At 57.7% G+C, this 15,483-nt stretch overlaps 1 protein-coding gene across 4 annotated transcripts; it reads left to right on the top strand.

The window, feature by feature from the left end:
• The first annotated feature begins 11,922 nt into the window (after nt 1–11,922).
• LOC125993019 (janus kinase and microtubule-interacting protein 3-like) lies at nt 11,923–14,765 on the top strand. 4 transcript variants are annotated; one of them, XM_068649734.1, is made up of 10 exons: nt 11,923–12,670; nt 12,757–12,855; nt 12,957–13,055; nt 13,137–13,190; nt 13,311–13,376; nt 13,438–13,506; nt 13,584–13,661; nt 13,718–13,951; nt 14,116–14,156; nt 14,527–14,765. In XM_068649734.1, the coding sequence occupies exons 2-10, from the start codon at nt 12,766–12,768 to the stop codon at nt 14,615–14,617; spliced, it is 822 nt and encodes a 273-aa protein (XP_068505835.1). In that variant the 5' UTR covers nt 11,923–12,670; nt 12,757–12,765; the 3' UTR covers nt 14,618–14,765. The 4 variants fall into 4 exon arrangements, with proteins under 4 accessions (XP_068505835.1, XP_068505837.1, XP_068505838.1 ...); XM_068649736.1 differs by having other exon boundaries at nt 14,031–14,156; XM_068649737.1 differs by lacking the exon at nt 14,116–14,156.
• The last annotated feature ends 718 nt before the right edge of the window (nt 14,766–15,483 follow it).

The raw sequence follows: 15,483 nt of genomic DNA, 5'->3' as shown, positions 1-15,483 counted from the left end.
AATAAGCAAGCGCAATGGGTGCCTCGCTGGATGGCGCGCATCAAACGTAGCGCAAACCTTCAAGCGTGCCGTCAATAAATTACCAGTTCATTGCGCTCTTCAGAAAGCAGGGCGTTTCGATCCTCCAGTTTCCTGATGACTGCGCTGAGCTCAGCGATTTTCAGATGAAACCTTCGCGTGTCCCGATCCTCCTGAGACTGAAAACGCCCCGCAACACACACACACAACCACTCGTTCAAAGTTCAAAACTATTTTTGTGCTACCTTCCTCCAGCAACGAACTAAGTCATGCGTACTGCAAGTGTGTGATGAGGTGGCTTACGCTATGAAGAGGATTGCTAGTAGCGCCGTTGACCCCACTTCCAGGGTAGTTTAGGCCCGCCCTTTGGGAATCCCTCAGGGCAGCGATCTGCTGCTCGGCAGCCTGAGTCTGCAGCTGAAGGCGGTGGACGTGGCCGGCCCCAGGGATTTATCCAAAACACTAACCGCTCTGTCTTTCAGCTTGATCTCATCCATCTGGATGTACAAACGGGGAGCGCTCAGGCAGGCGGGCAAACTCATTTGCCAGAATTGTGACAAAAACAAAGAGAGCAACCGGCCAATTTTTATCTTGAATCGACTAGAACACCATTGCTGTGACAAAAGCGAAGCGAGCAACCGGACGTTTTCTTCTTGTGAAATAGAATAGAATAGAATGCCTTAGGTGTCATTGCACTGCAGGTATACAACGAAATTGGGAACATAGCCACGCACCGCGCATCTGATCAGTCCTACCAGTCGGCGGATCTCCCTCTCGCAGTCTCTCTTAGTTCGGCTCAGCTCCTCCCGATGCTGGTGATGAGCCGATCGGAGCTGGGCCGCTCGGGACTGCCAGGCCTGCTGGGCCGCTGCCAGGGCTTCTTCCGCGCTCCTGGTGGAGGCGACACCGCTCGGTCTCCCGACACCGCCGCGTCTCCTCCACTTCCGCCAGCAAAGCGCCCCCGCTCCTCACCTGAGCAGACATTGCGCCACATCGGGCCGTTGAGACCGCAACGGAGCGCCGCGACGCTTACTGGGGACAAGCTACACAATACGGTAGCGGCCGCATCGGAGCCCGACGTGGCGTGCGGATAGTCAGACACGGATTGAGCGGATCACCTTGTCCATGGAGCCGTCCCTCAGGCTGAGGACCAAGGCATTCAGTTGCTGGATCTCTCCATCTTTGATTTTGATCACTCTCATCAGCTCCATTTCATGCTGCCGCAGTAATGTCTCCCTGGTAACGGCTAACTCTTTCTGCTTCTCCTCATGGAGTTTGCTTTTGACGCGGCCCGACAAAATTAAGAACTGGGCCGCGCCCGACGGACAATCGAAATACTTTTATCCTTCACCAACTCAAATGATCTATTTTAACCATCGTCGTTATTTTATTTAGAGGAAGTAAATTTTCAAACGAATTCACTTTTGACGAAATTCACTCTTCCCTTAAATATCTACGAAAGTTATTTAATTCTCTAACATGTTCGGAGTTACTTTTTACGCGGCCCGTCAAAAGGGGAAACGGGCCTGCGCCCTTCAAATAATTAAATTACTTTCAGTTCTACACCAAACCGATAATCCGATTCAAACACTTCCGCTAATTTATTCAGACGAAGCAAACTTTCAAACGGATTGAAATTCACTCGTGTCTCAAATAACTACGAAAGTTATTCAATTCTCTAAAATTGTCTGATGTTACTTTTATTTATTACGGTCCTATGTTATACCATAATAACCCCCCGCACATTAATCAAATTGTCAAATCAACCCCGAACCATCGATTGTACATTCAGTACAAATCAGCGCACAACAAAGTAGATGAATATACACAACACATTTATTGAAGAAACATGAAATAGAATTACAAATCTTAATCACTCCAGAAACCGAACAATTTCACCCACTGATACTGTAAGGGAACGGACAGTACAGCCAAGTGCGTAGCGACGGGCTTTATTGGAGAAGGGGATGATGGGAACAGCGGGCGCTGGAGCGGCGATCGGGCTGGAGAGGACAAACGATTCTGCGGGGGTTCCAAGTAGTCAAGCGAGTCCGTAGCTTCGGGACTGATGAGCAAGGCAGCATCAAGGGACAGACTGACACTCAGGTCTGCGCTGGCGGCGCTGATATAGTGCTGTCCATGAGCCCGTGGCAGGTGACGGCGATTCCATTGACAGGGGGGCGTGGTCCTGTCGCCGGTGGCACCAGCACGTGACAGAACCCCCCCCACAAGGGACGGCTCCCGACGTCCCCAGGAACCAAAAACAAAACAAAAAAAAAAACAAAAAAGGAAGGCAATTCCCCGGGCGACCAGGTGGGGGGGTCAGCACACCGCCGAAACGTCCGACACCTCGCCAGACGCAGGATCGACGGACGCGGGAGCAGAAGACCCCGGTACCGGCGGGCAAGACCTCCCCTCGTCCCTCCTCGGGCGCCCGCGCCGAGGACCCGGTTGGTCCGGATGGCAGCGATGGAACTCCGTGATGAGCGAACGGTCGAGTATCCAGCGGCTCGGAACCCAGGAGCGGTGCGCGTCGTCATAACCCTCCCAGTCCACGAGGTATTGGAGACCACGACCGCGCCGCCGCGATCGGAGCAGGGAGCGGACAGCGTAAGCCGGGCCCCCCTCAACGAGCTGGGGCGGCGGCGGCGGAACGGGCGCCGGCGCCAACGCGCTCTCATGGATGGGCGCACACGGGACACGTGGAACGTGGGGTGAACCTTCATGGACTCTGGAAGGAGAAGACGGACTGCGGCCGGGCCAATCACCTTCTGAATAGGGAACGGTCCAACAAAGCGGGGCGCCAGTTTGCGGGATCCTGCTCGCAGCGGCAAATCCCGCGTCGAGAGCCACACACGCTGCCCCACTCTGTACTCCGGAGCCGGTGTCCGGTGCTTGTTCGCCTGGCGGGCGTAGCCTGAAACAGAGCGGAGAAGAGTGACCCGGGCCCTCGCCCAGGCGCGATGACAACGGCGGACACAAGCCTGGGCCGACGGGCACGCCGCACCACGCTCCTGGTGGGCGAACAAGGGTGGCTGGTACCCGAAGACGCAGTGGAAAGGCGAAAGTCCAGTAGCCGAGCTGGGGAGGGAATTGTGAGCGTACTCTACCCAGGGAAGCTGTTGGACCCACCCGCGCTGGTCCCCGGCGGCCATGCATCGGAGAGACCTGCCCAGTTCCTGGTTCAGGCGCTCCGCTTGACCGTTGGACTGAGGGTGAAACCCCGAGGAGAGGCTGGCCGTGGCGCCGAGGAGTCGGCAGAACTCCGTCCAGAAGGTGGAAGCGAATTGAGGTCCTCGGTCTGACACGATGTCTTGTGGGAGACCGTGGTGGCGAAACACCTCCCGCACCATGATGGACGCCGTCTGCTTCGCAGATGGGAGCTTAGGCAGAGGGATGAAATGCGTCATTTTGCTAAAACGGTCCACCACCGTGAGGACCACCGTGTTTCCCTCAGAGGGGGGGAGGCCCGTGACAAAGTCGATCGACAGGTGAGACCAGGGACGCTGGGGGACCGGCAAGGGTTGAAGCAGCCCGGCCGGAGGACGAGTAGACGTCTTGTAGCGGTTACAAATTGAGCAGGCTCTGACGTAATCGCTGGTGTCCACTTGCCAGGTGGGCCACCAGAAACGCTGTGCCACCACGTACCTCGTGCGTGCCGCGCCGGGATGACAGGCCAGGCGTGAGTCGTGCGCCCATTGCAGCACGGACGACCGCAGACCTTCAGGGACGAACAGGCGACCCTCCGGGCAGTTGCTGGGGCCGGGTTGATCGCGTGATGCGGCTTCCACTTGGCGTTCGATCTCCCATGTAAGAGCCGCCACCCGAACTGAGCTCGGGAGGATAGTGGGAGGCGGACCCTGTCCCTCCTCCCCCCCAGGAAACAAACGCGACAGGGCGTCCGCCTTCGCGTTACGGGAACCCGGTCTATAGGAAAGAGAGAACTCAAACCGGTCAAAGAACAGAGCCCACCGTGCTTGTCTTGCGTTCAGCCTCTTGGCCGATCGCAGATACTCCAAGTTGCGGTGGTCGGTCCAGACGATGAACGGAGTGGTGGCGCCCTCCAGCCAATGCCGCCACTCCTCCAAGGCCAACTTGACGGCGAGGAGCTCCCGATTCCCGATGTCATAGTTCCGTTCCGAGGCCGACAGACGGCGAGAAAAGAAGGCGCACGGGTGGAGGCGATCGTCTTGGCGGCTACGTTGAGACAGCACCGCCCCGACACCCACGTTCGAGGCGTCCACCTCTACCACGAACTGTCTGTCGGGATCGGGAACCCTGAGGATGGGAGCGGATGTGAACCTCCTCTTAAGCTCCTGAAATGCCCGTTCTGCCCGTTCCGTCCATTTGTACGGGGAGGCGGGGCTGGTAAGGGAGGTGAGGGGCGCGGCCACTGTGCTGTATCCACGGATAAAACGGGGATAAAAGTTCGCGAACCCTAAGAACTGTTGCAGTCGCTTGCGTGTTTCGGGAACAGGCCATGACGTGACCGCTTGCACCTTCCCAGGGTCCATCTCGATGGATCCCTCACGCACCACATAGCCGAGGAATTTGACAGAGGAGGCGTGGAACTCGCACTTCTCCGCCTTCACGTAGAGCGAATTCTCAAGGAGACGGCGCAGCACCGCCCGTACATGCTTGATGTGCTCAGGGAGCGAGCGGGAGAAAATGAGGATGTCGTCTAAATAAACGAACACAAATTTGTCCAGCATGTCTCGTAGCACGTCGTTAATCAGTGACTGGAAAACCGCTGGGGCGTTGGTGAGCCCAAACGGAACCACCAAGTACTCGTAGTGTCCGCTCGGGGTGTTGAAAGCCGTCTTCCACTCGTCTCCCTCCCGGATGCGGATCAGGTGGTAGGCGTTGCGAAGATCCAGCTTGGTGAAAATGGTGGCTCCCTGAAGGCTCTCGAAGGCGGAAGACAGAAGAGGCAGAGGGTATCGGTTCTTCACAGTGATCTCGTTTAGTCCCCGGTAGTCGATACACGGGCGTAGCGTGCCCTCCTTCTTCTTCACGAAGAAGAACCCCGCTCCCGCAGGTGAAGAGGACGGTCGTATGATACCGGCTGCCAGGGACTCCCAGATGTATTCCTCCATAGCCCGGCGCTCAGGAGCGGACAGGGAGTAGACGCGTCCTTTGGGAGGGAAGGTGCCGGGTAACAGCTCGATAGCGCAGTCGTAGGACCGGTGTGGAGGAAGAGAAGTGGCCCTGGCTTTACTAAAAACCTCCTTGAGCTCGTGATAAAACGCTGGGACATTGGGGATGTCGGGACTGTACCTCGGCGGGGCTCTGCTGAGTGGGCTGGTGGCCGCCCTCAGGCACGCCTGATGGCAGCGTTCGCTCCACTGCCGAACAACCCCCACCTCCCAGTCCAGCACCGGGTTGTGCTGCCGCAACCAAGGGTGCCCCAGTATGAGCTGCTGTCCTGGGAGGGAGAGAAGAAAAAACTGGATGGTCTCGTGGTGATTGCCCGAGAGCAGTAACTTAATTGGTTCCGTCACGAAAGCCACCTCGCCGATCAGACGGCCATCAATGGCACGTGCGGGAATAGACGGGCTCAGAGGGAGGAAGCCGACACCCCACTTGCGTGCCAGGCTAATGTCCATGATGTTCCCCTCCGCGCCGGAATCCACCAAGGCCGCCACGTTCTGGTCGCCCGCCGCGAGCTGGACGCGTGCCTGTAGCGTGAGCGTGCTGGGGCTGGGAGAGCCGGTGCTGGTCGAGCTCACGCGGATCCCCCGACGCCGCGTGAGCTCCGGCCTCTTTAACGGGCACCCCGCTACCCGATGGCCCCCCTCCCCACAGTAAAAACACAAGCCCAGTGAGGGGCGTCGACGGTGCTCCTCCGAGGGAACCCGAGCCCCTCCCAGATCCATGGGCTCGGCGGGTGGTGTGGTTGGCGGGTCCCCAGCAGACGGAGGAATGTGACCACACGGGTTTCGCGGGGACCTCCTCTCCCGATCGCGCCGCCGCGTCTGGATCCGCCGGTCTACTCGGGCCGCCAAGTCCATCGCGCCCCTCAGGGTTTGCGGGCGATCGTACGCAACCAGTCCATCTTTCATGTACTCGGCGAGTCCGTTTAGGAAGGTGCTAACGAGCGCCGGCGTGTTCCATCCGCTGCTGCCGGCCAACGTCTGGAACTTAAGGGCGTACTCTGCGACCGATCGGCTACCTTGACGCAGCGTCGCCAGTTCCTCGGCGGCGTCCTCGGCGGCGGATCCCAGGTCGAACAGGCGGAGCAATTCCTCCGCGAAGGCGTCGAAGGAATCGCAAGCCGGGGCCATCCTTTCATATTCGGCCAGGCCCCACAGCCGTGCCTCGCCCGTGAGGTGGGTTAGGACGAACCCGACCTTGGCTGATTCCGACGAAAACGTGATTGGCTGGAGGCTGAACATTATGCGGCAGTTCGTCACGAATGCCCTCACGTGCTTGGGATCGCCGTTAAACCTCTCGATGTTGCCAAGGCGGGGCTCCGGGACGTCCACGAGCGTCCTGGCCTCGGCAGACGAGCGGTGCGGGGGTACCGTGACAGCCGGGGACGCAGCCACCGACAGTCTCTGGAGGGCTTGGGCCATCTCCTGCTGCTGTAGCTGTTGCTGCTGACCAACCTTGATCAGGTGCCGGATGTCGGCAGACAGGCTGCTGACGGCGGTCTCGGCTCGCTCCAGTCGACTCAATGCCGTCTCGTCGTTCGCTGGCTGCATAGCGTTGGTCAGTCTGTACTGTAAGGGAACGGACAGTACAGCCAAGTGCGTAGCGACGGGCTTTATTGGAGAAGGGGATGATGGGAACAGCGGGCGCTGGAGCGGCGATCGGGCTGGAGAGGACAAACGATTCTGCGGGGGTTCCAAGTAGTCAAGCGAGTCCGTAGCTTCGGGACTGATGAGCAAGGCAGCATCAAGGGACAGACTGACACTCAGGTCTGCGCTGGCGGCGCTGATATAGTGCTGTCCATGAGCCCGTGGCAGGTGACGGCGATTCCATTGACAGGGGGGCGTGGTCCTGTCGCCGGTGGCACCAGCACGTGACAGAACCCCCCCCACAAGGGACGGCTCCCGACGTCCCCAGGAACCAAAAACAAAACAAAAAAAAAACAAAAAAGGAAGGCAATTCCCCGGGCGACCAGGTGGGGGGGTCAGCACACCGCCGAAACGTCCGACACCTCGCCAGACGCAGGATCGACGGACGCGGGAGCAGAAGACCCCGGTACCGGCGGGCAAGACCTCCCCTCGTCCCTCCTCGGGCGCCCGCGCCGAGTACCCGGTTGGTCCGGATGGCAGCGATGGAACTCCGTGATGAGCGAACGGTCGAGTATCCAGCGGCTCGGAACCCAGGAGCGGTGCGCGTCGTCATAACCCTCCCAGTCCACGAGGTATTGGAGACCACGACCGCGCCGCCGCGATCGGAGCAGGGAGCGGACAGCGTAAGCCGGGCCCCCCTCAACGAGCTGGGGCGGCGGCGGCGGAACGGGCGCCGGCGCCAACGCGCTCTCATGGATGGGCGCACACGGGACACGTGGAACGTGGGGTGAACCTTCATGGACTCTGGAAGGAGAAGACGGACTGCGGCCGGGCCAATCACCTTCTGAATAGGGAACGGTCCAACAAAGCGGGGCGCCAGTTTGCGGGATCCTGCTCGCAGCGGCAAATCCCGCGTCGAGAGCCACACACGCTGCCCCACTCTGTACTCCGGAGCCGGTGTCCGGTGCTTGTTCGCCTGGCGGGCGTAGCCTGAAACAGAGCGGAGAAGAGTGACCCGGGCCCTCGCCCAGGCGCGATGACAACGGCGGACACAAGCCTGGGCCGACGGGCACGCCGCACCACGCTCCTGGTGGGCGAACAAGGGTGGCTGGTACCCGAAGACGCAGTGGAAAGGCGAAAGTCCAGTAGCCGAGCTGGGGAGGGAATTGTGAGCGTACTCTACCCAGGGAAGCTGTTAAACCCACCCGCGCTGGTCCCCGGCGGCCATGCATCGGAGAGACCTGCCCAGTTCCTGGTTCAGGCGCTCCGCTTGACCGTTGGACTGAGGGTGAAACCCCGAGGAGAGGCTGGCCGTGGCGCCGAGGAGTCGGCAGAACTCCGTCCAGAAGGTGGAAGCGAATTGAGGTCCTCGGTCTGACACGATGTCTTGTGGGAGACCGTGGTGGCGAAACACCTCCCGCACCATGATGGACGCCGTCTGCTTCGCAGATGGGAGCTTAGGCAGAGGGATGAAATGCGTCATTTTGCTAAAACGGTCCACCACCGTGAGGACCACCGTGTTTCCCTCAGAGGGGGGGAGGCCCGTGACAAAGTCGATCGACAGGTGAGACCAGGGACGCTGGGGGACCGGCAAGGGTTGAAGCAGCCCGGCCGGAGGACGAGTAGACGTCTTGTAGCGGTTACAAATTGAGCAGGCTCTGACGTAATCGCTGGTGTCCACTTGCCAGGTGGGCCACCAGAAACGCTGTGCCACCACGTACCTCGTGCGTGCCGCGCCGGGATGACAGGCCAGGCGTGAGTCGTGCGCCCATTGCAGCACGGACGACCGCAGACCTTCAGGGACGAACAGGCGACCCTCCGGGCAGTTGCTGGGGCCGGGTTGATCGCGTGATGCGGCTTCCACTTGGCGTTCGATCTCCCATGTAAGAGCCGCCACCCGAACTGAGCTCGGGAGGATAGTGGGAGGCGGACCCTGTCCCTCCTCCCCCCCAGGAAACAAACGCGACAGGGCGTCCGCCTTCGCGTTACGGGAACCCGGTCTATAGGAAAGAGAGAACTCAAACCGGTCAAAGAACAGAGCCCACCGTGCTTGTCTTGCGTTCAGCCTCTTGGCCGATCGCAGATACTCCAAGTTGCGGTGGTCGGTCCAGACGATGAACGGAGTGGTGGCGCCCTCCAGCCAATGCCGCCACTCCTCCAAGGCCAACTTGACGGCGAGGAGCTCCCGATTCACGATGTCATAGTTTCGTTCCGAGGCCGACAGACGGCGAGAAAAGAAGGCGCACGGGTGGAGGCGATCGTCTTGGCGGCTACGTTGAGACAGCACCGCCCCGACACCCACGTTCGAGGCGTCCACCTCTGCCACGAACTGTCTGTCGGGATCGGGAACCCTGAGGATGGGAGCGGATGTGAACCTCCTCTTAAGCTCCTGAAATGCCCGTTCTGCCCGTTCCGTCCATTTGTACGGGGAGGCGGGGCTGGTAAGGGAGGTGAGGGGCGCGGCCACTGTGCTGTATCCACGGATAAAACGGCGATAAAAGTTCGCGAACCCTAAGAACTGTTGCAGTCGCTTGCGTGTTTCGGGAACAGGCCATGACGTGACCGCTTGCACCTTCCCAGGGTCCATCTCGATGGATCCCTCACGCACCACATAGCCGAGGAATTTGACAGAGGAGGCGTGGAACTCGCACTTCTCCGCCTTCACGTAGAGCGAATTCTCAAGGAGACGGCGCAGCACCGCCCGTACATGCTTGATGTGCTCAGGGAGCGAGCGGGAGAAAATGAGGATGTCGTCTAAATAAACGAACACAAATTTGTCCAGCATGTCTCGTAGCACGTCGTTAATCAGTGACTGGAAAACCGCTGGGGCGTTGGTGAGCCCAAACGGAACCACCAAGTACTCGTAGTGTCCGCTCGGGGTGTTGAAAGCCGTCTTCCACTCGTCTCCCTCCCGGATGCGGATCAGGTGGTAGGCGTTGCGAAGATCCAGCTTGGTGAAAATGGTGGCTCCCTGAAGGCTCTCGAAGGCGGAAGACAGAAGAGGCAGAGGGTATCGGTTCTTCACAGTGATCTCGTTTAGTCCCCGGTAGTCGATACACGGGCGTAGCGTGCCCTCCTTCTTCTTCACGAAGAAGAACCCCGCTCCCGCAGGTGAAGAGGACGGTCGTATGATACCGGCTGCCAGGGACTCCCGGATGTATTCCTCCATAGCCCGGCGCTCAGGAGCGGACAGGGAGTAGACGCGTCCTTTGGGAGGGAAGGTGCCGGGTAACAGCTCGATAGCGCAGTCGTAGGACCGGTGTGGAGGAAGAGAAGTGGCCCTGGCTTTACTAAAAACCTCCTTGAGCTCGTGATAAAACGCTGGGACATTGGGGATGTCGGGACTGTACCTCGGCGGGGCTCTGCTGAGTGGGCTGGTGGCCGCCTTCAGGCACGCCTGATGGCAGCGTTCACTCCACTGCCGAACAACCCCCACCTCCCAGTCCAGCACCGGGTTGTGCTGCCGCAACCAAGGGTGCCCCAGTATGAGCTGCTGTCCTGGGAGGGAGAGAAGAAAAAACTGGATGGTCTCGTGGTGATTGCCCGAGAGCAGTAACTTAATTGGTTCCGTCACGAAAGCCACCTCGCCGATCAGACGGCCATCAATGGCACGTGCGGGAATAGACGGGCTCAGAGGGAGGAAGCCGACACCCCACTTGCGTGCCAGGCTAATGTCCATGATGTTCCCCTCCGCGCCGGAATCCACCAAGGCCGCCACGTTCTGGTCGCCCGCCGCGAGCTGGACGCGTGCCTGTAGCGTGAGCGTGCTGGGGCTGGGAGAGCCGGTGCTGGTCGAGCTCACGCGGATCCCCCGACGCCGCGTGAGCTCCGGCCTCTTTAACGGGCACCCCGCTACCCGATGGCCCCCCTCCCCACAGTAAAAACACAAGCCCAGTGAGGGGCGTCGACGGTGCTCCTCCGAGGGAACCCGAGCCCCTCCCAGATCCATGGGCTCGGCGGGTGGTGTGGTTGGCGGGTCCCCAGCAGACGGAGGAATGTGACCACACGGGTTTCGCGGGGACCTCCTCTCCCGATCGCGCCGCCGCGTCTGGATCCGCCGGTCTACTCGGGCCGCCAAGTCCATCGCGCCCCTCAGGGTTCGCGGGCGATCGTACGCAACCAGTCCATCTTTCATGTACTCGGCGAGTCCGTTTAGGAAGGTGCTAACGAGCGCCGGCGTGTTCCATCCGCTGCTGCCGGCCAACGTCTGGAACTTAAGGGCGTACTCTGCGACCGATCGGCTACCTTGACGCAGCGTCGCCAGTTCCTCGGCGGCGTCCTCGGCGGCGGATCCCAGGTCGAACAGGCGGAGCAATTCCTCCGCGAAGGCGTCGAAGGAATCGCAAGCCGGGGCCATCCCTTCATATTCGGCCAGGCCCCACAGCCGCGCCTCGCCCGTGAGGTGGGTTAGGACGAACCCGACCTTGGCTGATTCCGACGAAAACGTGATTGGCTGGAGGCTGAACATTATGCGGCAGTTCGTCACGAATGCCCTCACGTGCTTGGGATCGCCGTTAAACTTCTCGATGTTGCCAAGGCGGGGCTCCGGGACGTCCACGAGCGTCCTGGCCTCGGCAGACGAGCGGTGCGGGGGTACCGTGACAGCCGGGGACGCAGCCACCGACAGTATCTGGAGGGCTTGGGCCATCTCCTGCTGCTGTAGCTGTTGCTGCTGACCAACCTTGATCAGGTGCCGGATGTCGGCAGACAGGCTGCTGACGGCTGTCTCGGCTCGCTCCAGTCGACTCAATGCCGTCTCGTCGTTCGCTGGCTGCATAGCGTTGGTCAGTCTGTACTGTAAGGGAACGGACAGTACAGCCAAGTGCGTAGCGACGGGCTTTATTGGAGAAGGGGATGATGGGAACCGCGGGCGCTGGAGCGGCGATCGGGCTGGAGAGGACAAACGATTCTGCGGGGGTTCCAAGTAGTCAAGCGAGTCCGTAGCTTCGGGACTGATGAGCAAGGCAGCATCAAGGGACAGACTGACACTCAGGTCTGCGCTGGCGGCGCTGATATAGTGCTGTCCATGAGCCCGTGGCAGGTGACGGCGATTCCATTGACAGGGGGGCGTGGTCCTGTCGCCGGTGGCACCAGCACGTGACAGATACCCGTGTTAATAAAATCATTCAATCCCAGAACAATTCGATTGCAAAACACAGTTCATGAAAGAGGGAATCAATTTTTAGCCAAGCAAAGAAATCAAGAAGTAAAAATCACATTTGTGCTTCTCCAAACAATTTATGTCACGCCACTATTCTCATAGTGACGGGTCCCTTGATCGAATTGACTAACAATATTGCTTTAAGCTGTTACAGAATACATTTTTAGCCAAGCAAAGAAATCAAAAAGTAAAAATCACATTTGTGCGTCCATGCGTGACTCACAATCCGACACCGTGTTCCTGTTTTATTTCTATTTTAACTTGCTTAGCTTATTTTGGCCCCTTTTTTGGTCTCATGTTTTGGTCTGGCGCCATCTTTTGGACAAATTTGGAATTTCAGCTCTGCCAATTTATTCCTGTGAACAATCCATATTTTACCATTTGCACCATCTCTTCCCCCCATGTTACATGACAGTAGAAATGGGTCACTATCAAAGCAGAGTAGCAGATCTGGAGTCAGCGCTGAAGCAACAAGGACAGGTAAGCTTATCAATGAGCACACCTTTTTCTCAGACAAAATAGCTACATTCTTCAGTCACTCATTCGTCTGGCATTACTGGACCAACCCCCTATGAACGTGGCTGGGAAAATGTGGAGAAAAGCAAATGTCATTTTCCAGTCAACCAAAGAATTTGTGGATGAAAATGACACAACATTCCAAAGCTGTCCACGCGTTTGTCTCTTCTAGAATGTCAAGTGGGTGGAGGAGAAGCAGCTGCTGCGTCAGAGCAATCAGCAGTTGGCCGAAAAGGTGACGGAAAGAAAGGCGCTGGGCGGAGTCGCTTGGCGTCACACCCGTCCGGAAGCCCCGCAGATGAGGTCTGACTGTCTTTTCAGGTCAGGCGGATGGAGGCGGAAGAAGCGCGTCTGAAAGAGCACATCCAGGATATCCGAGACCAAAACGAACTGCTTGAGTTCCGCATCCTGGAGCTGGAGGTGGGAAGACTCGCACAAGCGTGTTGAGGCCAGAGATGTGACGGACGGACGGACGGACGGACGGACGGACGGACGGACGGATGCATGCCTCTGCCTTTCAGGAGAGGGAGTGGCGCTCCTCCGTCTTGAAGTTTCTGCAAGTCCGTTTCCCAGACGGCCTCAGCCCTTTGCAGATCTACTGCGAGGCCGGCGGCGTGAGCGTACGTAAGGCGTCCCTCGCAACCCTAACCTTAACCTGAGGTCCCAGAACACCTTACATTGCTCCTTGCGCCTTTCCCCAGGACATCGTCATCAGTGATCTGATGAAGAAGCTGGACATCCTGGGCGATAACGCCGTAAGTGTATGTCGAACTCCTTATGTTCGCACTCCACGAGACTCGGCGGCTCAAATGTGACTTTTGGAAGGCTTTGCGCTGAAAGAACCTTGTTGACGCTGTGCCTTTGGGCTCTTGCAGAATCTCACCAACGAGGAGCAGGTGGTCGTGATTCACGCCAGGACCCTTCCCACCCTAGCCGAGAAGGTAACGCGCACGTCCACGCACGCTCTCGCATTCTGCTTATGTGACAGCAGCCTTTCCTCAGTGGTTAGAATACATCAAAGTGACCAAGTCAGCACTTCAACAGAAGATGTTGGACATTGAAAGTGAGAAGGTAGACAGACACGCGACATCAGCCAAGGGGAACTCGGGGCAATGTGCCCCAACAATTCTGACCTTGAGCTGTGCTAGGATATGTTCTGCAACCAGAAGGGCTACCTGGATGAAGAGTTGGACTTCAGGAAGCATTCCATGGACCAGGCTCATAAGGTAAGCCGCCCTCAAATCTCCCGCCGGACTACTGATGGACGAGGATTGCGGCCCAGAGGATCATGGAGCTGGAGGCCATGTTGTACGAGGCGCTACCGCAGCGGGACTGCCCCGCCACGGACGGCGAAAAAGCCAGCCACGCTGGCGTGAATGACGTGCTGACGGCGGATCAGAGACAAGAGCTTAGGAGCGCCGTGGACCAATGGAAGCGAGCCCTGATGTGGGAGTTGAGGGAGCGCGACGCTTGCATCCTCCAAGAGAGAATGGATCTGCTGCACAGCGCGCAACAGGTAAGGGCCCAAAGCCAGCCCGGCACTTACTTGCACGCTTACTGGCTTTTGAAGGCTACTTTCCATTTGTCCGTCCTAGAGGAACAAAGAGCTGAAAGAATTCATCGAAGCTCAGAAGAGACAAATCAAACAATTGGAGGAGAAGTTTCTGTTTCTCTTTCTAGTCTTCTCCTTGGCCTTCATTCTGTGGCCCTAACACCAGCTGGTGAGTGAGCTCCAGCGGCACCGCACTCGACACCTCCGATACACTGCCAGCCGGTCTCAGACGTTGGCAGACGCTCCGATGCCGACGTATACCCCCCGCCACGGTGACAGAGGCACCGCGTCACACCGGCGCTCATCCAATCAGAAGGCAGGAAAGGCAAATTCACATGCAGGGCACTCTTGAACCAGAAGAGAGCGCCACAAAAAAACGGTTGTTGCCCCAAACGCGCACTAAAAAGGGTCAGAATAACAAGAGTCCCACCGGCCAGCCGGGGCCACCCGTCCATCCATTTCTTCAGGGGGGGAAAAAATTGGAGTCACCGGTGAGTACATTTTGCATTTAGCTCTGCTTTTCTGCTTCTGTCTTCAAGTGTGTGGCATCCTGCGACCAAAGATTCAGCCAACCCCAAAGCGGTTGACCTCAACGTCCCACCACCATTCCTACCAGAGCAGGTGACGTGATGCTTTGGACATCCTTCCGTCTCAGATGCCCAAAAGTACTCTTTGCCACATCTGCGGCAATACGGTGTCTTTTCAAAGGTGCAAATAAATCCAGCGTGGGCGGAACACGCACGTCTTCGGTTTTTCCCGCTTTGTTTGTGTGACAGCTGTTGTGAAAATTTTACACAAATAAAGTTGTATAGTACAGGTTTGGCCAAGCCGCAACTCCCGAACCGCATGCGGCTCTTTTATGTTCATATCAACATTTGTGTGTGTGTGTGTAGGTGTGTGTGTGTGTGTGTGTGTGGGGGGGGGGGGGTTGTGCGTGTTGGCTTCACTTGAGTTCAATTTAGTATTTTCGTCAAAAGCGCATGTGGTGAAATTCCACAAAGTAGGATGGGCAAACACATTCCAGTAAACTATTAGTGTCAATTGGGCTCTCGAAATGGCAGGGAAAAGATGCACAGCAAAACGAAAATATGTAGATGAACACAGGACGTTTTTATCAGAGTGGGAAAGTTTCTATTTTTTGTTGAACGTGATGGCAAACCATTCTGCCTGATACGTCAGACCTCAGCGCATTTCAAAGATTCAAATCTTCAGCGCCATGCACTTCAGCTCACTCCATGCTAACATTGATCAGGCGTCGAACCCGCAACATCATGCTTAAGAGGTGGACATGCTAACCAGTGCGCCATTATGTCAACGCATAACAACTGTAAGAACTTCCGCCGGAATTCAAATCCGCGGGGAGAGTTAACTTGTTTAAAAGGGAGTGGGCAGAAGAATTATTTAATTTATTTAAATCTATTTGGAGTGTGCGCCATTATGTCAATGCATAACAACTGTAAGTCTACTAAACAAAACAGCGGTTGCTATATGACGTC

Source organism: Syngnathus scovelli, unplaced genomic scaffold (genome assembly GCF_024217435.2).
Source record: "Syngnathus scovelli strain Florida unplaced genomic scaffold, RoL_Ssco_1.2 HiC_scaffold_25, whole genome shotgun sequence".
Lineage (NCBI taxonomy): Eukaryota > Metazoa > Chordata > Actinopteri > Syngnathiformes > Syngnathidae > Syngnathus > Syngnathus scovelli.
Note: the sequence above shows the minus strand (reverse complement) of the source record. Positions and strands in the feature narration are given on the sequence as shown.